The 25,258-nt window shown below is 42.1% G+C and overlaps 1 protein-coding gene across 1 annotated transcript in view; it reads left to right on the top strand.

Annotated features, from left to right (window-relative positions):
- Window positions 1–25,258, top strand: part of ZNF804B (zinc finger protein 804B) — a 938,225-nt gene that overhangs the window by 869,266 nt on the left and 43,701 nt on the right. The window contains exon 4 of the mRNA XM_086941827.1: window positions 24,242–24,372. Within this exon, the coding sequence (XP_086797953.1) occupies window positions 24,242–24,372 (131 nt within the window). The remainder of the gene's footprint in view (window positions 1–24,241; window positions 24,373–25,258) is intronic.

The raw sequence follows: 25,258 nt of genomic DNA, 5'->3' as shown, positions 1-25,258 counted from the left end.
AGACGAAGGTGTGTCCACCTCTCCCCTGCTTCCAGTCCTACAGATTTGTTTCTGCGGCTCAGCGTTTGCGGACAGTCCTGCACGGATTAGGTCTGTAAATTTCCCCAGCCGTGCTGCTATTTGACTTTCTGTAGACGAAAAACACAAGTCCGAGATTTCGCTGCATCGCTTGAGGCCCTGAACTCTGCAGATTTGGATGACCAAGCGATGCCTCTCACTGGCTAGCTTTGGGCAGCAACACAGCAAATGATACCAGGATTCCTGATGGTAGTCACAAAGTCTGCATGCTACTAATTTGTCCACACGGGCCCAACTTTGATTAAACTCCACAATGGGTAATGCAAGGAGCCTCATATAAGTGATCTTTTTCGAGTTTGAACTGATAGTGCCTGCTCAAAATAAGGCTGTGCTTTTCCCACTTTGTAAGAGGCATCCAGTGTGGAAAGATTTGGATGGTGATGCAGTCTTTCAAGATCTCTCGTGAATGAAATGTGCTTCACCTGTCTGTTCACTGCTCTTTTCCATGCAATAATTTGCATGTGTAACTTTCCATAGGGGGGAGATAAAGAAATTGAGTTTAGGATCTATGAACTCAGATTTTATTAACACACCTTTTGGAGAAGTGGGTTTTTGTATTCTGTGTTTGAAAACGCCACTTTAAGAAAATGGGCCTTTTCTTACTTTACCATCCTGTGTGCCTCTGACTGTTTGTGTATTCAGCGTCTGGTATTTGGAGTGACAGGATCTGGGGATGTGCATTAATTCTAGACAGTAACTGGGTGGGGGGTGGGGTGGGGGGTTGAGGTGTGTTCTGCCTTTGCTGGGTGATTCATCACTTGGCTGAATAGACCTGGTCTGCATGTGAAGTGTTGGGAGGAGTTTTGCTTGCACCTCAATTTATCTATGTCTCTTTTTCACAATGCTGTCTCCACCCCCTGTGGTCATGCTGCACCAGGGAGAACAGGGCTGGATTGGACTGGGTTCAGAGACCATTGTCACATAGAGGAACAATGGCAATTTGGGGTATAAGTATCAGACCTAAAACCCCAGGACTTTAGATTACTTCAAGAATCAAGAGGACCTTGCCAAGAAGATGAGCGGAAGGACGATGTGCGGAGCCCTACCTTTTCTGTGTGAGCCGTGGGTTGGCGTGCAGTTGCTGCTTCTGTCTTTGGTAGAGGAAAAGGACTGACTCTTTTTGCCCTGCTGGGGTATCCTACTTGTGAAGAATCTACGAGGGCGTGTGTGTGCTGGCCTCCTGTTGGAAGTCTCAGGGATATAAAAGACTTCCGGAAAGATGGGTGCTTTATCTAAAAAGGATCTACCTGGGAGAAGAGCTAGAGAAGCTGTGTGAGGTGTGCTGCCCCTGATTTGTGTTGGGTAGGACAGCCTTCAGTGCCTGTTCCTACTTGGAGCAGACAAAGGTCTGGACCCTTTTAGCAAAAAAAAAAACTTGGAAGATCACTTTATTGTGTCCTTTTCCCCACATATGGCTAATTTCTCCTTATTCCATGGAGCCAGGAGTTGCCAAGTGCAGGCTGTGAGCCTTGCCAAGGAAAAACAGTATCTGTGGCTTTCTTCTGCAGTTCAGCGTGTGTGGAACACTTCAGGTTTGGCTACTCGGCATTGGGGGCCCTTTTGGGACTCATACTGCTCGCTGTGTGATGATGAACGTTGCTCCCAAGGAGAGGATCAGTGTTTTACCTATCCCCGCATGATTGCTGGACCCTAACAAGTGGAGAGCCCATCTTATGGACTTGGCACTCCCCTCAGTGCGCCGGGCTCTCATTGCGGGTGAAGCACCGACTGCACTGTAAATAACCCCCTTCAGTGGGGCCCCGTCTCTAGGAAAGCATCGACGACACCTAGGCTGTTTGCAGTAGCAGCGAGAACCAGCCCGGGCCAATGCGACCACCACTCTCCATAGAGCTCGATGACCACATATCCCAAGGGGTCACCTGGAGGAGCCACGCCGCCTGCCGGACCGAGGGCCAAGGCAGTGAGCACTGCACTACCAGCAGCAAGGAACATGTCTTGCTTTTCTCTTTCATCTTGGGGAAGCTGTCCTTGTCTAGAGCAGCTGCACCGCATGGTCATGGGCAGCTGCATCCAGGATTGCCATGCTGCCTGTCCTGTCTGGGGTCTGAAGCAGCTCGAGGAGGGACTACGCTATGCCGAGGGTAGGGCGAGACCCTTTACTGCTGACCAAAGTTCCATTGTGGACCTTTGGGGGCATTGTGTTCTGGCCACCTTATGGGGGAAGACTTCGACAGAGGCCCCCTATCTCGGGGAAAGTTTACCACATCCGCTGGCTGACAGCAGCTGCGCTGCCTGTTCTTCGTGGGCAGCTGCCCTTCACTAAGTCTGCATATGCAGGAGGGAACAGAGGGAGGTCTCCTCTCCCCCCATTTTGTTTGCCTACATGGTGCTGCACTTACATGTGGGGGAGCAGTTATCTCCCAAATATCTGTAGCAGTGCAAGGGGGCTGCCCCACGGTTTTCTTGCAACTGTTTTACCCAGCATGAGTACGGTGATATGGAATGGGAAATTCATATACAAATGAAAGTTGGTAGTTTGTCTTGTTTATGCCTTCCAGTAACAAAATAACTAGTACTGATATTTTTCAAAAGCTGATGTAAGGTGGAACTATGTGCAAATGATGGTTTCTAACATGTGTAACCTATTAGCAATTACCTTATTACACTACCTATAATGTCATCACCATTCCCATGGGGCAAAGTGATTTATGATCTATGTGGTGTCCTGAAAGTTGCCTAGTTGGCAAAGTGATTTGTGATTGTGGGCTAATGTTTTTTATGTGTAATAGAATGGATATTGTTATATAACATTGTGTGGAGTCTCTTTTTGTGGTGTGCCTAGTGTGTCAATGGTGTGAGTGGGTGTTGTCCAAACACTTTAGACATTGCCTCTGGGATGGGCTTGATTGCGCTACCAAGGGTCTAAGCAGTGGTTATCGTTTGTGTAACGCCCTTACAATGACTAGAGTGGTGGGTTCTGCCTTGCTTAGGTGCATACCTTTGCCAACCATTAACATTCAATTCTAAAAACCTCATGATATGTGGAGAAGTGTGGCTCACTGGTTAGAGGAGGCAGACCCTGATGCAGAGGTCAGACCCGGGTCCAGGGTTCAATTCTCGACGCAGCAGGGTCTTGAGCTCAAAAATGTCCACGGACTTGATAATTCTTGCCTCGGTGCCCACTCGAATCATGGGTTCACACTCTGCAACTCTGGGCAATAGCTTGCTTAATCTCCACTACGGCCTCACCGCAATGGGATGCCTGGTCTTCACCTTGGGGATGCCCAGTGCGGGGGGGGGCACTGGCTACAGGGGACCCCCTCAGCACAGTACTCAGGCCCAATAGCTCCAGATTAAATCTGGAGCGGGGCCCCTCTGTGTGCGAGACAGGGGGGGGCCCCTCAACTTTCGTTACGCCACTGGTTGTCAGGCTGGTGCCAGATCTTTATCCCAGTCGTCTGACGTAATTCCGAAAATTTTCATTGTCTTGAGTGGTAGTTACCACCTCAGCTGTATGAGAGATACATCAAATAACCACTCATAGATATCCTGCAGTTGGTCATTTGCGGACTTTTGGTTACCTAAGTCAGATATTTCACTAAATCACCAAACATAAACACGTTAGTGTGACCACTAGGTCCCAATGCTTCCCCTTCTTCACTACTTAAGGGCCCATTTGTGATCATTTAGCATTTTACGTGCGCTACCATCCTTCTGGAATGGGGCTCAAATTCTCAGTATGTTTAGTTGTGGAGGTTTGATTAGAGGGAAAATGTAGTTCTTCTACAAGGAATTTGCATCACAGAAGCATATTGAACTATTGTTAGTTAGCATTCAATGTTTGAAGTAGGACATATCACATATTTTGCACTCATTCAATTAAAGTATAGCAGATAGGTGTTTTATTTAAAGTTAAATACAAGATTATCTTTGAGTAGGATCTACAACTTAATTCGTACTTTGCTCTTTCCGTATTTCCTGAACTATACCAATGCTGTAGCTTAGTTGCTTTAACTCATGTAAGCACATTTAATGTTTTCCCTTTGGTCATGTTGCTCAGAGTTTAGGATTCATCTTTAAGTTTCGCGGTGACTACAACAGCTGCAGTGTTCATTGAAATACCTTTGCTGCCTGACAGAAAAACTGAAATCTACTGAAATTCAGGCGGCGCGCTCACAGGATAAGCGTGTTATCCAGATCTTGTAGATTCATGCCCTTCCAAGATCAGTAGGTGCACCTGATAACAGGAACATTCTTTTTCTTCTTTCAAGGACTGCCGGGTTTACTGCGCGCTCTTATCCATACAAATGTGGTCCTGAGGCTCCCTCAATATATTGTGCTGTCAAAGGCATGCTTACACTTTGTCAACACAGAATGTATTTTTTTACCTGATCCATCTGTTTTCAAGACACAGCTTACATTCTTTAATCCTTTTATTTTCACTATTAAAATAAATGTATACGTTTGACATATGGTTAATAGAAACATCAACGCATTGAAGTTGGTGAATTCCTGAAGATGAAAGAACAGTGTATCTTAATCCACTTGTAATTAGGTTTATGTGGTATGTCCATAGGCACCTGAAGTAGGGGTGCTGGGGGTTCGTCAGCACCCCGAAGATAACCACGCTGCAGTGTAGAAGGTGAATGAGTAATAAAGATGCGTTTTTATCTTACCTGAATTCCTCTGTGTTCAGAGATAGATGTCATTTGAATATCTGTGCATGAACCGTACATCAGCAGTAATAAAAGTACAAAGGAAACACATTTGTTATTATTCTGAGGTGTGATGGAAACAAAGATTTGATTAGTATCAAAATAAATCAAGACACTTTACTTAATGATGTTCACCTGATAGTCACTGAAACTCAGTTTTCACCCATTCTTTTGTGCGCGGTATGGTTTTATCAGTACAACTTCATGTTTGTGCTGCTTTTAAATGATAGCATGCTACCAGACCATGATTTATTAATGCATTTGTGACTGTGTGTTCCAAACTATACCCCCGGCTACATACTACACCCTTACGACTCTCCTGCTGAATAGGCAGGATTCGTTTGCCACACTTTTTCTTTGTGTGACCCTTGAATTTTTCTCAAACCCTCTGACTTCAGTGATGAAACATTGATGGCAGTTCCCCCAGTCTGCAAATTGTTCCAGCACCACTGGTGAAATCCATCACATTAATAGCAGAGCACCCATTAGATTTACAGTATAGTTCCATAAATGAATAAGTCCCTGTTAGACCTGACAGCCTTAGGGTGATCTTCTCACAACTTTTTGCTGGTCACCCTTCATTTTTCTGAACTCATTTTTGCTAGTTTTCAGACACTGCACTCTTTACCACTGCTGACCAGTGCTAAAGTGCTTGTGCTCTCTCCCCTAAACATGGTAGCATTGGCTTATCCCCAATTGTCATATTTAATGTACTTAAAAGTCTCCAGTAAAGCGCACCACTTGTACCCAGAACCTATAAATGAAATGCTAATAGTTGGCCTGCAGCACTGATTGTGCCCCCCACATAAGTGGCCCCTTAACAATGTTCCAGGCCTGCCCCCGTAGAGCCTGTGTGTTCAGTTTGTAAATTGTAAAATAAAAATTGTAAATTGATACTTGTATAGCGCACTACTCACCCACAAGGGTCTCAAGGCACTTGTACGAATACCGCTGTGGAACCCATCCTGGCTTTCCCTGTGAGGCGTCCACTCCTGGGCACCCCCAAGGGGGAGGCCAGGCATCCTTAGCATTGTGGGGGCCGTTGTGGAGATTAAGCAAGCTATTGCCCAGAGTTGCAGAGTGGGACTCCATGATTGGAATAGGCACCAAGGCGAGAATTATCAGGTCTGTGGAATTTTTGAAGCCAAGACCCGCCGAGGCGGGGAATTGAACCCTGGTCCCGGGCTAGACCTCTCCATCAGGGTCTGTCGCTCTAATCATTGAGCCACACTGCCATGTCTACCTGGCAAGTAAACCCTCTTGCTAGGCCTAAACCTTGCTCTCCAGATTTTCATTGTTTTGGTCTTGTTTTATTCATGAAATCATAATCTATTTTTCTAATCTGGTATGGAGTCTTTTTGTGGTGTTTTCACTGTATTGTTGTATGAAGTGTTGCACAAATACTTTACACATTTCCTCTTAAGTTAAGCCTAACTGCTCTGTGCCAAGCTACCAGAGGGTGAGCACAGGATAATGTAGGATATGTTGTGATCTACCCTGACTAGAATTACGGTTCCTTCTTGGACAGGTGGCATACCACTTTCAACCAAAAACACCAGTTTTTAACAGCCAATCTTTGCAATAACCAGTGTTAGGTGAAAACCAAAACTGATCAAATGTGGTAGATGCCCTCTGAGGAGAAACAAGAAAGGAGGTGCTCAGAACTGCAGAAAGACAGAATAAAAAAGATTTTATTTATGTGAACACTTAATTGTTCTTTTAGTGGCTGTCTTTAGTAACTTACAGACCGTAAAACAGAACTGAATACAAAGTGTTTGTCTACCGTAATGTCTATAAACTATTTCCAAAGTGTACAAAAGATGTATTTTACAGATCCAAATAATCAACTTCTTATACATAATATGTCTACTACATAGGAGAAGCATAGCTTCAATATGCCTATAGTTTTACCAATATGAGAAATATAGTGATAACATGGATTTAGTAGTCATTGGTTACCTTTTTTGCTAACACTTTTGATAGCCTAGCAATAAAAGACCTTTTTTAAAGATGTCAGAATTATCTGGTGTCCACTTCGATTGGTTTTCATTGACCACAAAGTGTTGATTACCTCTACCAACATTAGGGCACAGTTTAAAAATAATAATGAATAAGCAGGTTTCTGTTGAAAGAATATTCCATAGGTCCTGTGCAGGTAGATAAAACGTTTCTATATTTTTTATCATTTCCCCTCTGCTGTTGCTCCAGCCTGCTGAATAGGCCAAGCCGCATATGTTCGGAGTTTTAAATAATATCGTGTCACAATATTCTCTCTAGTGAAACAGTTATCTATACACTGGTTTTCAGTGAATGTGCCAGAAGTACATATACAGGAAGCAGGATGAAATTGTCCCAAGCACTGTTAGTCATGCCCTGTAGTTTGAAACTGTGTGTTCCTGGTGTTCACTGCCACAGCAAAGCATCCAGTCCTGTGTAGTCTGTATCATGATATTTAACAAGAAACAATTGTGCTGGATATTACAATCAGAGCAGAATACGCTATGGACTGGACTATAACCAGTGGTGAAGCTATATTCCAGTTATCCTGTATTCTTCTAGCACTTATGAGATAATTTCTGCCTATAGAGCTAAAGTGCATTATGATGACAAGCATGTCAGAGTACACTTCACTCCTCATAATTCTTCTGCTTTTCAGCAACCACTTCAAAAGGCTCTTTCATGTAGTACACCAGTGGATAGAAGAGTTGCCACTTGGGATTTTTGGACATAATGTTCACTGAATATATTTAGTATGACTTATCTCACTTGAAAATACAGACTGAAGGATATTTCTGTCTTTCATGCTTGAATGCTTGGGACAATTATAGGCTGGGTGATTGGATCTCTTTTATAGTCATTGGGTTGATTGGAGGGGAATAAATGTAGGGGTGAGATTCAGAAAGAAACACTGAACTCCTGAAACAAATACTCACTATGTCGGTCTTTAAGTGCTTGGAATCTGCGGACAGTTTACATACCACAAAAAAGATTTTCAAAACATGAACTGCCTCACACTGTGATAAAAGATGGAGTGGGTGGTGCCCTAATTATAGTCCACAAACTTGTCCTCCCATTAGATTTGAGTTTTTTTTAATTAAATTCAATGGGGCTCTATTATTGTAGACAATATTTAGGGTGCATTATTTATGCTAGACAAAAATTCTGACTATATTAAGCGGATACCATACCAAAGCTGCCAGAATAGAAGATTTAATGGGATTTGTTTGTAGATTATTGCCAATATTATTTTTAATTTACCCTTTAAATAATTAAGCATGTGCTAGTGTAAATAGAAACCCCACATGAAGGGTACAGCACATGTGGACCTGAAAGTGAAATTTTCAATTCATGCTTGGTAGGAGTAAAGTGGCCAGTTAAGGGTAATATCGAGAGAGTGTCAGAGCTCAAAGCAAGGTAGAAAGTGATTAATCCATCATGTAATATATCTAGGTAAAGACATGATAGGATAGCCTTTACCTAAAAAAGGTATCCCTAGATGGGGTATTAGGTCACATTGCTAAACAAAAAGGGAGATGGAAGTCTAAGAAATGTAGTCAAATTCAACTATTCCAATGGTTTTACCCTCTGGAAAACATACCTTATACATGCTTTACAAACATTAAATAGCTGGTTATCTGCAACAGAAGGAAAAAAGACTTTGAGGCATACTCCAATAAATAATTCCTGCTTGCCAGCCAGAGGAATGTGAAAAAAATTGCACATAGGCTCCTCGTCATTTTTTAGAACCTTAAAAAAATCAACTATTTACTTAAGGAGGCTAAAGTAAAAGAAACCAGAGGAGGTAATCAAAGGTACATGAAGGGCAATAGTGAACTCTGAATCTAAACACGATTCCAAAGTTCTCTATTTCTGCAAGTAAAGTGTATCATGCAGATCACAGAACTGTAGTTTATGTAGATAGCTCAATGGGCTACTGCTTTTGTCACAGAGATACTTTTGATAGTAAAGCCAGCCTGAGCCACTGTATTACGTTTTAAATTCTGAATTTGAGCTCCTCCACAACATGGACTCCTCAAAATATACTGTCTACCAGTATAGACGATGTGACTCCAACACATTAAGTAATTTTTGTTTTTTGTAACATTTCCTATACACTGATTTATACACATGTGTTTCACTGACTCCTTATAATGTGTGTTATGTGAAGTGCTCAGACACCCTACACTGGTATGCGTGGTGCTGCAAAACAAATGAAATGCCTGAGAAAGAGGGGTTATAGACAGATGATGGGCATGGCTAGAGGGTGGAAGTGAGGGAATCTGTGGAGAAGTAACTCATTGGGCGATGCCAACCAATAAAGTTCAACAGGGCACCACCAGCACTAAAGCCAGACCTTACCAAAGGTCACACTGCTGGGCAGCTCCTCCATTTTGACGGAGAGGCATCGCCCCACTGCTAGAGGCATCAGTTCAAAATTTAAAATTAAATGATAATGAAGAAATTAATAAAACTGCTTTATTATCATTTTATTTTATCGGTAGGAGCCTGAGCTGTCAGCTGAGTCTTAGAGGTGGGGCCATCAGCAGCAGGAGTGGCGGGCACAGGGCACTGCTGTCAGTGTGCATGCCAGTCTGGACAGCCATCTCAGGACAGCCAAACCAACATGCACGCTAAAATCTCCCCAACCCGAGCTGGTTTGCCAGGTGGAGAGAACAGCAGGCGCAGGCTTCCAGTCCCCTTTGGAGCAGAAAACAAGCCCACTCAGGTCAATCCCAGTGCTTCTCAAGAAGCCCTAGGATTGGCCATAGTGGAGTCTAGAAGCATGTGCTCATGGACTGCAGTTCCTGGAGCAGAAGAACACTAAGGCGAGGGGTGAAAGCAGAGTATACAGAGGCGGAGGCCGGCAGCAGAAAGGTTAGTGTACTTTTATTAATTATTTTATTGTTTCCCGCCACCCTGAGCCCACCCCACTTCATATCGGAAGCCGCCACCACCACTGATGGGATGCTTTGGCAATCACAATGTAGGCACAAGTGCAATATAACTTTCTGAATTGCATTTCTAATTGCTACCTTTTTAAACGTGTGGATTTCCCAAGTATAAATACTAGCCTTGTAAATGTATATTCTAGAGAAAGAGAAATAGACACTGTAGAACCTGTAAGTGCTGTGTTTTATCCATTTCCTTTGAAATGCACAGCTGTCATTAGAGCACCAAATACAGTCAGGTGTACTATTCTTAGTAAAATACCAGTATCTTTGTAGATTGCCGCCTTTTCTCTCAAATTGCTGAAATGGCATCAGTTCTCAGGCATAGCCGTAGCTCCATAATGTTCTTTGCATCCCTGACAGATAGAAACTACCTCTGTTTGTCTTCATGAATATGTGTGCGACTGAGCAAGCATTTCTCAGTGACAGCTAAGACATGCCAAGTGTCACCCGAGGACATTTCCTGAAGACTGCATCGTCTGTTCGTCTTACACAGCACTGGAATGCAAGTCTGGAGGTCTACTTCCTATGAGCATTAAAATGAAAATAGAATCCCCCTCCTTCTTTCAACTCGCCTGGCAGTCTGTTCTGTTGAGTAATGCAGTGAATTTAAATGGATGCATTCAAGGTTTATTGTGACATAACACACGCTTCTATAAACCCAAGCGGCAATAGCTGGTTTGATTCTTGAAGCAAATAGAATGTTTACTACCAAAACATTAAAATGTATGAGTAAAACAATGTATACAATGAAACACTGATTAAACACATAGCCTAACAAATTACCCTTTCCCATATAAAATGCTAAATTATGATCCATGACATATATTTAAAATGGTTAGATCAAACTTGATTTAAGCACTATAGTAAATAAGTGGTTGTAACCATAGTTATAATGAATAAGCAGTTGTATCTCAATATTACCTTCTTGTATATGATGCAGACGTTTCTGGGCCGACTTGCTTACCATTGGTCCTCTGATGGACCTTTTTGTCTGACTGCAAGGTGATGTGAGTTAACTATTGACATCAATCAAATTAATTTAACAGTGCAACTCATTTGGCTAGACTGTGGTAGCTTGAGTTAAGATGGGTTAATACAAATTCAAAATCAAGTTAGATACACAATTCTTAACACCATTCGATAAAATTACAAAATACCAACAGGTAGTCCCAACCTGAGAAATAAATGTAGGAGGACCCGTGTAAGGCAAACAAGCAATTCAGTCACAACAATGTAAAAGATTAAAAAAAGTATCTGTTGCTCAGAAAAGAGTCGCAAGGTTTGATGTCTATACATGGATACATCTAAAGCACTTATGGTAGAGTTCCAGCAAAAGGAATGACCCTAAAAACCAAACGAATCTCAAAATCAAGAATTTCCATAAAGGAAATAAGATGTAGGCAGAGAAAATTAACCGCATCGCTGCGGCGGTTATTTTTCCGCTACGCGGCTTTTTTCTAAAAGCCGCGTTATATGACGAGCTCAGCTCGTCATCCGCACACGCCCACCGTGGCTGATGACGAGCTGAGCTCGTCATCAGCATCGAAGGGGTTAAGTAAGGAAGTTGTCAGCATTTCAGAAGCTCGGTTAAGAGTCTTCTATGGTCAGAGAATAAGTGTTAGCCGAATCCACACTTAGTATAGAATCAAAGTAAGCATAGAGGTTCAAACCTCTCAGAGTGTTATTAAGCATTCAGGGGAAAGTCTCTGAAGGTATGTCAAAAAGGGGTCTCACCTCCAATGGTGTGAACACTAAATTATAGCACACAAGAGTCTTCTAGGTAACACCCACTTATACGCACCTTCAGGGGTCCATTGTTCGCGTCTGTTTCTCATGTGCAAAACTGCAACATTAGAGGAACATGGGAATGACATCTCCTTCTCATGCACAGGTTAAATTGCAACATTGCTTAATAAGCCTTTCAGTTGATGCTATTGGTCTTCATGTTCTTTTATCAAGGTCTTCTTCACAACCTCTCTCTTCTATCGCTCGTACTATAATATATCTATTCTCCTACTAAAGAGCACGTGAATACCCGCAGGAAACGTTAGCAGAAAATGGAAACAAATTATTCATTTAGTATTTTAAAACACAGGTCTAGTCAGAGCAAATTAAGGCCTTAACTCAATGGTGCAACTTAATATATGTGTGCACATTACAACACACATGAATATAAGTTTCTAGTGCATTATATTCACATTACAAGTAACGTACGGTAAATCTTTTAAAATAATCTTGTGAAAGTATGGCTAAAAACTACATTTAAATTCGATAAATGAAATATTAATGCACACATTGCATACTCTATCTATTTAAGGAAAATCACATTCTTCATATATGAGGATAGTTTCTATTTAATTTTCTAATAAATAAATGTTATTCACAATATGAAAGCACACATTATGAAGGTCGAATTTAATATTTAAAGTAAGTACATTATCTACTAAGTAAGGATGGTTTATTTTCATCAAGACTTCAATTAATATATCAATCAGTTTTGCTAAAACAAACAATGAGTATCCGCTAATCCTACAGTGAATTCAATCTTTAATAACACTGTCAGGTGCACCAATTCATTAAACCACACAAGAAACATGTGCCAAGTTCACATTCATGTATCTGTTAAGTATCCGTGATTTGTTCGTGACATATAAAGGGTGGGCCATCTTTGCGCTGCACCACATAGGACCCCTTGATGACCTTTCCAACCACAACTACTCATCTTCCACACTGAGTAAGAAGCAATGGGTTCTGTTACTGTACCTTTTGGTAGATAATGCCCATAGAATCTCCTCAGGGGCGATTCCACAAAGAAAACAACAAGTTAATACCACGAAATTTCCAATTAGTATATACCAAATGATAATCCTAGCCAATATCTTTCATACTTCTGATACCATCTAGAGAAAGTTTACAATTTGAAAACTACTGGACCTAAAATAATTCGTTTGAGAGTCTTCAGATCCCTGAGGTCCATGCTTGCTTTTTTCAATGGGGAATACCACATCTTTTTTGCATATCTTTGTCACATATCCCTCAGACAGAGAAGAAGTAATAGACTTGAGAAGAACTGACACAATGCCAGAGGCTAACTGTAAACAGATAGAAATTGGACATCGATTGTTTGGCGAAAAATAAGCCATCTGGATCTAAGGCAAATCCGATGCCTGCTCTGGCATTAGAGGAAGGCTGGGGTCTTAAGTAAAAAAAAACATCAACAATTGGGGCCTAATGAGGTTTCTTAATAACCTTTTTGAGAAGTTTATTGAGAGGGATAAGAAAATCACTGAATAATAAAGCTAGCTTCAGTGAGTGAATAACTTTGGGAAATATTCACCATATGTCCAACCAATCAAGAATGTGGTTTTTGGGTTCTTCACATATGCTGCACATCCTCATAAACCATATGTAAGCGCTGACCTAACCATTACAGTGCTGATAAACAATGACATGTATGGTAAATAATCCATATGGAGTAACTGAATTATAATTTGCCTATGCTTTATGGCAATGTACCTCATCCTTAAAGTTCCTCTTTGAGGCACACCAATATATAGGTTCAGAAGCATCACTAATATTTCACCTTACTGATCAATGGACAGTGAGGATTAGTGTACTTTTCATGCAAAAGAATACAGTAATCCCATACAATAAATCCATAAAGTACTCCCTGCTATCCATTTAATAGGTCAGTATTTCAAGGTTTTGGGAGATTATATATTTTAATTCTGAAGTTCAGAATGGAGCTTTAAACTCAAATCTATTGTCAGAGATCGTCCTTGCAGGTTTACCAACACAAAATAATTTTACATTTGCACGTGGTAAGAGTTGAATATGTATAATGTAAAATGATACTGGCTCTCGCTGAGACAAAAGAGGACCAGACCTAAGCACATAAAAGGTACAATAATCAACAACCTGGCAGCAATTGTGTCCAGACCTTCAAAATTGATGTATATGTAAATGTAAATGTACATGTATTTATATAGCGCAAATCACTGACCGAGGTCGGTATCTAAGCGCTTGCTTAGGGAACCCGTCCTGGTATTCCCCTGTGAGATAACCCTGGCAGGGTACCCACAAGGTGAAAGCCAGGCATCCCGCCGCGAGGGGCCGTTGTGGAGATTAAGCAAGCTATTGCCCAGTGTCGCATAGTGTGAACCCGTGAGTCGAGTAGGCACCAGAGCGAAAATTATCGAGTCCGTGGAATTTTTGAGCCCAAGACCCACCGAGGCGGGGAATTGAACCCTGGTCCAGGGCCGATCTTAGCTTCCGGGTCTGCCGCCTCTAACCCCTGAGCCACACTTCTCCACATGTATGTTTTAACTGATGATAGAAAGAATTCACAAGCCAGGTTGGCGGCCAGAGTGATCAGAGCCACATCTATGACAAGTTGGAGCTCACAGAGGAGCATAAACAGGGGTCAGAGAGAAATTCGATTTTGTTGAAGAAGCAGATACTCAAACAGCAATATAAATAGGAGATCAAGAACATAAAGGTCCAAAGCAATGACGAACAGAGCAAGTAAACTTTATGAAAAAATCCCCCAATGGCAGGCATTTTCCAGGCAGACTTCTTTGAGTTTTCCCTCCCCATCAGCCGTTGTATTTCCCTTTGATTGGCCAGTCAATCATCAATGTTGATGTCAATAATCAAAGAGGATGTTTGCCTCTACCAACTATTTCTTTTTTAAACCGGGACTTGTTTCATAGCTCACTAATAATAGTTTGATCAAAATGTAACCTACTCAAAGCACACATTAACCCAAATCTTGGGTCGCTTGGCGCTGACCTAAGAGATGTTTATTGATATTATGTTATTCGAGTAGTTAGCTTGGAATCTGCCAAGGGAGTTCCAACTAAAAATGTGTTCTCTTACAGTTTCTTTTTCCGTAATAAAATAAGGCCACAGCCTAATCGATAACAGTTTGATCATGTTTACAAACCAGATATGCACTGCCATGCCTTCCTTGACAGTTTATTTGGTAAAGGCTTACACTGGCTGCACTCGTCCACTGTGTTTCCAGCGGTGGAGTCGCATCTGTTGGCCCAATCTTTGGCCTCCGAACACAGTTTATATGTTCATGACCATTATGAAAGGCAAGGTGGTTGCAAACAGGAAAAATAAACAACTTCTTTCAGTTACTCGGAGAACACCCCCAGAATGCCATAGTCTTAGTTCTTTGGGGGAAAGCCTCTTTATAGCAGTTTCTTTCTTTAAAAACACATACTGAGCAGGCAACCATAACATAGTAGCTTGCTTGGCATTGCATTGCCGAAATTCCTCCCACCACATTTTAGTAACAGCCCACCAGAGCAGCAGTTTGGCAGACAGGTTGCATCGAGAATGGCGGAGGCATGAACACCTCCACCTAAGCATTTGTCATCCCATCAACAGTGAAACGGAACAATAGCACAGGAAAGCGTTTGGAACTGTGAATATGTCTATGCAGCTACATTTGCACCCTAAACCTTGAATTCACTATTTCTGAGCCACTGTTTAGTGCAATAGTATTGAGTATTGAAATACAAGAATTCACTATCCAGCAGGACCTTAATAGTAACTTTATTATAGTTGTTTGCCAGCCTCTTGTTAACTATGTACCACTATCTCAGTTCCGGCTCCTTTTTTTAAATCTCTCAACCCTTTGCTATGCATCATGCTTCTCATCCGATTCCCACCTTGTTCCACGCCCCCTCCATTTCAGTATCAGACACACTAACCTATACAGACCATTCTTTTTTATCCCCTCAATCTAAAATACTGTCTGCTTCTAGACCACTAGCAAGAGGCACTCCACCTCCTCCTTCCTTCTTCAATCAAAAGAACACTTTACTTCCTTCCCATTTCTGCCTTACCTTTACTTTTCCTCCACCTCCTCCTTTGTACATTACCAGCATACTTTCACTTCCCACAGGCTTAATTTTTTCACTGTTTGAAACGCACACTCTGATCTTTTTTGCCCACTCTCCGACTTCGGTTTGCGTGTTCTGTATCTCCACATCCTTCCTTAGTGCATAAAGTTCTTCCACCTGCCAACCTCCTATTATCTGGAAACTGCCTTCACAACGTGGCAGGAACCAAACAATAACACTATCATACATTCATTACAAAGGGTGCTTCTTTACCACTCATGTACTTTACCAATTTAGTCAATCCACCATGCAGCGGCACATAGGAGAAAGGTGATCCAAAACTCTCCAGGATGTTTGACCATTACAATCGCTCTTATTTTTCTTATACATTTTGTAAGTGAACGTGCCAAATTCCTGTGCTTTACAACAATTGCAACAAATGACCATAACCTACATATATTTATAGCTCCCTTGTGTCTGGACAAAGCTAAACCTCTCTGAAGAGCTATAATTATAGCAAAACACGTGTCAAGGGGTTACTTTTATAGATTTCAGGTTGGATTGGTTGGTATTTCACTCGTTCAAAGCTGTAATCTTGTGCCTGGAGTGGTAAATGGCTTTTATCTTTTTACAGCTCAGCGTTGATGGCACTGTGCTAATCCTATGATTAAAGACTTTGCTGTAAAAATGGCAAACTACGTTGTCCCTTTCTATCTTGACATGGATGGCACCGTGCTGATCCTATGCTTATGTACGTTGTTAGAGAAACAGACATTTGAGGTAACCAACTTCAGAGTGACTATGGTGTTGTAGGGTGCTCTATAAAGGTGCTGCTCTCTACCTAAACTTTGGAACTACCCAAAGTTCCCTGCTTCTTTTTTTTATATTTTATGCATCACTCAATGTATGAAAGGTTATTGTTTTGATATATATATATATATACAGCCACTCATGCACCCACCCCCAATCTGATAGTCACAGCGCAACTGAGAATTTCACTCATTAATAGTACAAAAAGAATAGTAATTTAACTTGTGCAGTAGCTTTGAATATATCTTTAACTTTCAGAAACATTTGCTAAACATACCCACTGAATGATGTAATCAGTGATATCATTTAAGATGTGATCAATTATGTAATCAGTGAGGTCACTGACCATGTCATGTGTGATATAATGTGTGATGCAATTAGCAGGCAACTCTGTGTTTGATATTTGCGGCACCACCTGAGCCGCAAGTGACCCCGCTGCGCTGTGTGCAGTCCTGCAGAGGTGTCAACCGGCATTTCTACCGCAGGCAGGGAAGTGCGTTTGAGTGAAGTGAGTGGCATCTCAAGAAACGCACATGCTGTTTGCGCACCCACTTGGGAAACAATTGCAGGATGCAGGATTGAACCACGGTGATTCACTGGAAGAAGATTCAGCACTACGTTTAGCATCAGGCCACAGTGGTGGCCATGCCCACATGGGCGGAGAAACTCCTTTTTAAAAGGTCTGCTGAAAAACTGCCGACTTCATTCTCTGCCAAAGCCCAGAACCCCATGAAGAAGTGCTATCCATGCACGAAATGCGTCGACCAGACTATTTTGCAACAACAATGTCTGTTCTTTCCCTGCCAACGCTCAAGAAAAAGCTGCAAGATTGAAAACTTACCCGGTGTGGTCCTCTCTTAGCAGGCAACTCTGTGTGTTAAATAAATAAATAAATAAATATATATATATATATATATATATATATATATATATATATATATATATATATATATATATATATATACATATATATATATATATATATATATATATATATATATATATATATATATATATATATATGTATGTATGTATGTATATATATATATATATATATATATATATATATATATATATATATATATATATATATATATATATAGTATATATATATATATATATATGTATATATATATATATATATATATATATATATATATATATATATATATATATATATATATATATATATATATATATATATATATATATATATATATATATATATATATATATATATATATATATATATATATATATATATATATATATATATATATATATATATATATATATATATATATATATATATATCGTTGCTACAAAAGGTTGCCCTTGCTTGGAAATCACTCAGATGCCACCGTTGGTTAAAAACCTTTAATTTATGCTATACTGGATTGAGAGTGGGCCTGGAGCTCTGAGGCCCATTTGTGGGCTTGAAATATGCGGTGGTAAATGGTGCAGGATTGACTTACGATCGGCCATGAACTACAGGGCCCAGAATGTCTCGCTCTGTCAGGTACGGGCGGCCCATCCAGGGTGGGCTAATCTGCATAAATTAAGAAGATCCATGGCGTGCATACATTCATCACGTCCGTGTCTTTGAGAAAGAGATTTTACACTTCAAAACGCGTCCGGCAGAAACGGACGCTTTTGAACTACTGAAGCGATTGGATTGCTGTGAACTACTCACACCAATTAAAGGTGTTTAACCAACAGTGGCATCTGAGTATTGGGGTGGCAAGGGTATTTTTTGATGGTTTAGGGTGGGTAGGGGATTTGGGTGGCAAATGTATTTTTGGGGGTTTAGGTAGGGTAAGGGTATTTGATTGGCTAGTGTATTTTTAGGGTTGTTATGGATATTTGGGTTTCAAGGGTGTATCCGTGTTTAGGGTAGGTAGAGGCATTTGGGTGGCAAGGGAGTTTTAGGGTTTATGATGGGTCAAAGTATTCGGGGGCATGGGTATTTTTAGGGTTTAGGGTGGGTAAGGGTTTTTTGGGCAGCGAGGGTGTTTTTAAGGTTTAGGGTGGTAAGGGTATTTGGGTGATAAGGGTACGTTTAGGGTGGGTACGTTTTTTTGGTGGCAAGTGTGATAGAGGGTTATGTGTGTGACAAGGGTGTTTTTAAGGTTTAGGGTGGGTAAAGGTATTTGGTTTTAAAAGGTTATTTTTAGGGTTTAGAGTGGGTAAGGGTATTTGAGTGGCAAGGGTATTTTTAGGTTTAGTAGGGGAGTTTGATTAGCAAGGCCTTATCATGGTTCTGGGGTGGTAGGGGTATTGAGTGGCAAGAGTATTTTAAAAGGTTTAGGGTTGGGAAGAATATTTTGTTTTCAGGGTTTAGGGGGGGGTTGAGGTATTTGGGTGGTAGAGGTATTTTAGGGTTTAAGGTGGGTAAGGAGATCTGAGTAGCACGGGTATTTTTAGGGTAGGTGGGGTATTTGGGTGGCATGTGTCTATCAGGGTATAATGTGGGTAGGGGTGTTCAGGTGGCAAGGGTATTTTGTTAGGGCAAGTGTTTATGGTCGATAAGGATATATATCTATATTTATATGTTGAAAGCGAGCTCAGACTAGTATCGATGCCCGGGCGGCTGGCGCAAGTCGCCTCTTAGTTTCCATTCTGAATAGTACCAAAATAAAGAGACGGGCGCTGGAAGCAGGAGTCACAAGAACAGGATTTATTACTCATGAGGAGAGCCTGTCATTTCGGACACGAAACACAGTGTCTTTCAGGAGGTGCTCTAACAAGTGAGCTGAGACCTCGTCTTTTATACCTTACAAAACATTACAATCATGACATTGTGAAACACGGAAAAGACATCCCCATAATCCTCGTGTCAATCCTACCCCACATATGTTCGCAATAGGGACCCTTGACCTGCTGATAAGAGGGGAGGGTAATTACGCAGCTGAGTGTTCCGCCAATTTTTAGGATGTGTGCGCCTGATCGTAGCCCAGGGGGTGGCGTGGCCAGGATCAATAGTTGGTCCTTTGAAGAGGAGTGATTCCATACAATAAGCAGTAAACAGTATCTCCTGGCTTAGGCGATGACCTCAGACATGTGTGGACAGTCAATCGCGGAGGGAGGGTTTACTAACAGAGGGGTTATTCATGAAAGGAAGGGAGGTGTTGGTCAGGCGCGGCCGTGACTCCCAAGGACAGGGTCTTGCAGAAGAAGAAGGTTTATGACTTGCCCGTGTGAGGGAGAAGGGGAGGGGGGGGGGAAGAGCCAGGGTGTGCACAGGGACTGAGTCGCACAGAGAGAGAGGTCTTATGACCCGTACATGAGAGAGCGGGGGTAGTCAGGTGCAGCTGGGGAGGGCTATGTCATCCGAGGCGAAGGATGCTTCTTCAAGAGGAAATGGGGGGGTTTGTGTGGGTCAAGCAGGAGGGTTGCCTTTCAGGGCAGGGTCGCGCAGAGGGAGAGGGTTTCATGGTCTATGCATGTGAGAGAGGGGGGGGTTCGAATACGTTCAGAAGAGAAACCGGTGATTCTAATGAGCTGGCAAAAGGCCAGGGTGCCTAAAAATGGCTGTCTTATACACATGGGCGCGGGCTTTTGCTGGCGGAGCGATGCGGTCAACATTTTACGGTATTCATGGTGCTTACAGGGAGAGGAGCGGGAAAAGGGAAATGAACGCTGTTTATGTACATCAATTTCTCTAATTTTCCACATATATGTATTAATTACTTATTGGCTGTCAAAAGTAGGTAGTTATAGTTAGTCTTGGCTATAACTTTGGTCTCCTTTGACCAATCTTCATGAAATTTCCCCCCAAAATTGTCAAGGTAGGTTCTGTGTCATGGAAAGTGTGGCTGTGATCCATGCAGTGGGGACTGAGACATTGTGGTTTGAATAAGGGTGAATTGGTAATGTTAGTTTCCATAACAACCTTAAATCACATCTACACACTTGCAACAAATTGGGCAGGGAGGTAGCTGTTGGTTCAAGTAAGTGCCTTTTGCTTATTTAGTGTAAACCTGTTCAGTAGCTTTGGAGAAATCTAAGATGAAAATTATAGTGATATCTCTGGTCGCAAAGCGTTCGTGAAAAAGATGAGCTGTGCAGTCCCAAAACAAATGTGAAAATAAAGAAAATAAAAAAATGGGGCAGGGTAGGAATACCCTAACCCCCAAGCTATGGTCTTGGGTCCCCCCTAAGACACTGCCATGGAATAACAGCATTTTTATTTTTAATGTCTATAAAATCCTGATCTTTTTTAAAGCAAGTGCTTGCTTTCATATAACCACAAGGTGGGCCTGGTCCAGGGGGCATACAATAAATATAGGAGGTTGTGCACAGGGCCTTCCTCCCAGGGCTTATCAAAACCAGAGAACCGCCATCTCCCCAGGGCACTTTTCTATGTAAATGAGGGGGCCCACTCAGCCCCCCGCAGCCGCAGGGATGACCTTCTCCCCGGGCACATACATCATTGGTTTTTTTAAACAGTGCAGGGAAGGCCCTCCAGCAGCCCCGAACACCACCACCTCTCTGGGGCTAAAATAAATAATGCATGGGGGCTCTGCCCCCCCAACGCAGCCCTAGGGACCTTCAACCCCCGGGGTACTAGAAGATTTATGAAGGGGTTCATTGCTTCCCCCCTGCTCTGGGACCACCACCTTCCTGATGCTTACTTAACAAAGGAGGGGGGTCACGTGACCTACCTCCTGGAGCCCTAGATGGCCCTGGGAAACACCATCCCCCAGGGCCATCTCCAGCAATGTCCTGGGGTGCCCACCCACTGTACATTGTAGCTTGCAGTGGCTTGGCAGGAGCACCACTCTGACCAAGTTATAACAAACCCTCTGCTTTCAGCAAGTGAGAACAAAAATGCTCTCATTTTCTGAAAGTGGAGCAGTGTGTGTTTCCCTGCCCACTGTGAAGCGAGCAGGGAAACAGACATTGCTTTGGGATCCACAGCTCCCTGGATCCCAAAGCAATGTCAGGGGCTGCAACATTTGCTGTGGGTGCACTGGATTAGGACCAGGGTACCCAGCCTAGTGGCCAGGCCCCGGGGGATTGGGTCCCTGGGGCCAAAATGTGCCTGGGGGGGGGGGATGTGGCCGCCCTCCCTTTTTCTTTAAAAAAAGCAAGGGAACTGACCCAAGGGGATGTTGTTCCTGGGTCGAAAAATGGCCCATGGGGGGGGGGGGCGCTTGGCACTCTCCGTTTCAATAGAATAAAATAAAAAAGGCAGGCCTTAGTGGGATGGGGTCCCTGGGGCACAATGTGTTCCAGGGAAGGGGGGGCACATGGCATGGCTCTCCTCCCTAAAATACAGAGAAAAAACAACTCACCAGAGGCCCCACACCCTTTCTCCATCACACTGCAAATACACCTGTTAGCAGGCTGCTTGTTGGGTGATGAAGTCCCTTTGGCTGCTGAGATTCCTTAGGGTCCAATAAGATCTCCTGTTACCTCCAGTAAGCAACACACAGTGGGATTGCTGAGAGGTCCTCAGAGGCCACACCCCTTTTCTCCACCACTCTGTAAACACACCTCTTGGTGCACTGCTGGTGGGGGGATGAGGTCACCTTGCCTCCTGAGGGCCTCAGGACAAACGTGAACTCCGGCCTCTAAGCAGCAGTGCGCCAGGAGGTGCATTTGCAGAGTAGTGTAGAAAACGGGCATGGCCTCTGATTACCTCTTAGCAATCCAGGTGAGTGGGTCTTAATGGAGCTAACAGGAGGGCTAGTTGGCCCCCACGGACCCTCAAGAGCCAAGGGGACTTTATCTTCTAACTAGTAGTGTGCCAGGAGCAGTGTTTGCAGAGTGGTGTAGAAAAGGGGCTTGTCCACCAAAAACCTCTCAGCAAACCCACTGTGTGTGACTTGCTGGAGGTAACAGGAGGGGTCGTAGGCCTCAAAGTATCCTCAATAGCTAAGGGGACTACATCCCCCTACTAGTAGTGCACTAGGAGGCATGGTTGCAGATTGGTGGAGAAAAGGGGCATGGCCTCCTGCCAGGTCTTAGCAATCCTGCTGTGTGGGATGTACTGTTGACCCTAAAGAGCCAAGGGAACTTCATCCTCCAACTAGCAGTGCACTAGGAGGGGTGTTTGCAGAGTGGTAGAGAAAGCGGGCTTTCCCACCCAAGAAACTTTCAGCAAACCCTTTATGGGTAGCTGTAGCGCCTTACAAATCCAATAAATTAATAAAATAAATACGGGAGGTACTGGGGTTAACTACCCCTCTGTTACCTCCAGTAAGTCCCACACAGCAGGATTGCTAAGAGGCCACTCTACAAACACTGCTCCTGGTGCACTACTGGTTGGAGGATGAAGTCTACTGGACTCCCGAGGGACCAAGAAGCCAACTGGTACCTCCTGTAAGTCCGACAGAGGAATTCCTGAGAGCTGGTAGAAAGCCCTGACCCCTTTCTATATAACGCTCCACTATTTCAAAATCCAAAGGTTACAGGGACATTATAGTTAGGAAATAGAAATAAAATAACCTTAGAAATTCAATGAAAAACCAAAGGTTACAGGGACGTTATAGTTGGGCTGACATTTCACTCGTACAAAATTCAGCAGTTCTAGTTAGCTTAGCTAACTATAAATTGCGCTCTCACAATGCACTGCTTATGACCACACATTATATCACTCATGACATGGTCAGTGACATCAGAATTCTACTGTCATACATTAATTATGTATATTTACTGTTAACACACATACTCACTCTAGGTTAAGTCTCACTTAAATTATTTGACTCATTGAGACAATTACCTAATGTAAGGTAATTGGAGTTTATGTCCCCATTGTTAATGCAACTGAATCCTTCTCAGATGCCCTAAACATGTTGTGGCATTAGTGACTCTGAGTGTGGTCACTTGAGACTTTTGTTTATACAGAGTTTTTATTTGCCATCCCAAGTTCTTCCTGGCTCTTAAACACAGAGCAGTGGTTGTCCCCCCATAGTTACAATTTACGCTGCCTGAAGATCATGCAGAAACTTCTAGATTTTCTTGGCTATGCTCCAATGCATTTTGAATCATTTTTGGGGGGCATTGCAGTTGGAAAGTGCTGTGTTGCACACCAAATTCACTGCTGTGTACACAATAGTGTTTCTAAATCAGGTGTCTAAGACTACTAGACTACTAGTGCTATCTACTTCTATATATGAAGTGTGTTGTACCTCATAGGGTATTCACATGCTTAGGCTTTCTTCCATATTCTTCGCTAATAAAATCCATGTGTAATTAGGTTTGCGCTCTGTATTACCTCCAGAAGAGATTTTCAAGAATTATTAGTAATCACATGTGGTAGCATGGTAACTTCAAGATGTTACAGTTTTATGCCTTGCATTTACAACCAACAATTTGCTAATGGTAAGGGGAAACACATTTGGAATTGTTTATCCACATCATTGATGAAGAAACAGCAAAGCACCTCTATAATTCAAATATCCATAAATGGGGGATAAAGCATCAGTATTAGAAAAGTTATCATGGTCCTTTAGACCATTGTAACTCTCAAACTCTAAATGAGGTAGATAATACTGTAAGCGTTACTGATTTATTTTGTCTTTACAAAATATTGGTCCGTGAATCACATCTATTTCTGAGACTGTGAAAGCCGAATAGTGTATGTTTGGATACATATATATGGTGAAACAGGTGCTCCGGAGAGGTCAACGTTTTATATTCAGAGGTGAATGTGGCTCAAATATCCATTTTAATGCTTCCTTATTTGGGAAATCCTTTCATCTCTACTTTTCTTTCGCCTTCTATCCACCCCTACCCTTTATCATCCTTTATTCATATTTCATGAGTAGGTTACAGACATGCTCTCTTTTGTAAGCCTTCAAATTGTCAATATTTATTGTATACTTTTTTGGATGATATATTCTTGATTTCCTTTTTTATACAGAGATTAAAAGAATTAAAGCAAAGGGAATTTGCTCGAAATGTTGCTTCAAAGTCATGGAAAGATGAAAGGAAACAGGAAAAAGCACTCAAGCGCCTCCACCAGCTTGCAGAGCTCCGGAAACAGTCAGAATGGTAAATATGTCATTGATAATCCAGTGCAGCGCTGCTACTATCACCTATCTCTGTCAGGACCATGCTGTGTTGCTTGATAAGGGTGTTATATAATAAAGGTCTGTTTCTGGAACTAAAATTAACACATCCTTCCCCACAATTGTGTTCTAACATCGAAATGTTATGCCATTTCTTCTGTTGTTAGGAAGTCTATACTGTCATACATAGTTCCCTGCCAGTCAAAAAAATTAAACATTGAGGAGAACGTAGTTAGATTCAAATGGTATAGCAATAACAATAATGATGACAGTAATAATAAAAACAATAATAATGTTTTTCTTGTTCTCATATTATTATTAATATTATCATTGTCTCTCCACTTGTGTGGATTGGCCTAGTGCATGCAACAGGAAGCGTCCCTAAATCTAACATGGGTAATCATATTTTTCCACTCAAAACGTACCCTTTTTTGCACTGATTTTAAAAAAAACACTGTTTGGAAAGTTCTGAAATCTGCAGAGAGCAGCAAACTTTCTTCCACCTAGCATTCGCCTAAGTCTGTAGATAAAAATAGTACCTCACTTGTGTTGGTAGGCCTAGTAGACGTGTCAAGAAACGGCCCTAAATGCAACATGGACACATCTCATTTGTCCACTCAAAACGGACCCTTTTTTTGCAATGTGGGTAGCTGTGGATTTTGGGCCGTAGCAAAGCAGACAAGTAGGAAATTCTAGAAACCTTACTTTTTTGAAGACTAGACTGCTAGGGTAATACAGGATGAGGGTGACTTGAATGGCTCTTACTAGGTTATTTTACACAGAATCCTTTGCAAACCTCAAACTTTGACTTAAAAATAGACATTTTCCTCATAATTCTTTGCTGGAAAGTTCTGGAATCTGCAGGAAGT

The sequence above is a fragment of the Lissotriton vulgaris genome, chromosome 10 (assembly GCF_964263255.1).
Source record: "Lissotriton vulgaris chromosome 10, aLisVul1.2, whole genome shotgun sequence".
Lineage (NCBI taxonomy): Eukaryota > Metazoa > Chordata > Amphibia > Caudata > Salamandridae > Lissotriton > Lissotriton vulgaris.
The sequence above is the reverse complement of the archived record's forward strand: the minus strand, read 5'-3'. Positions and strand labels throughout refer to the sequence as shown.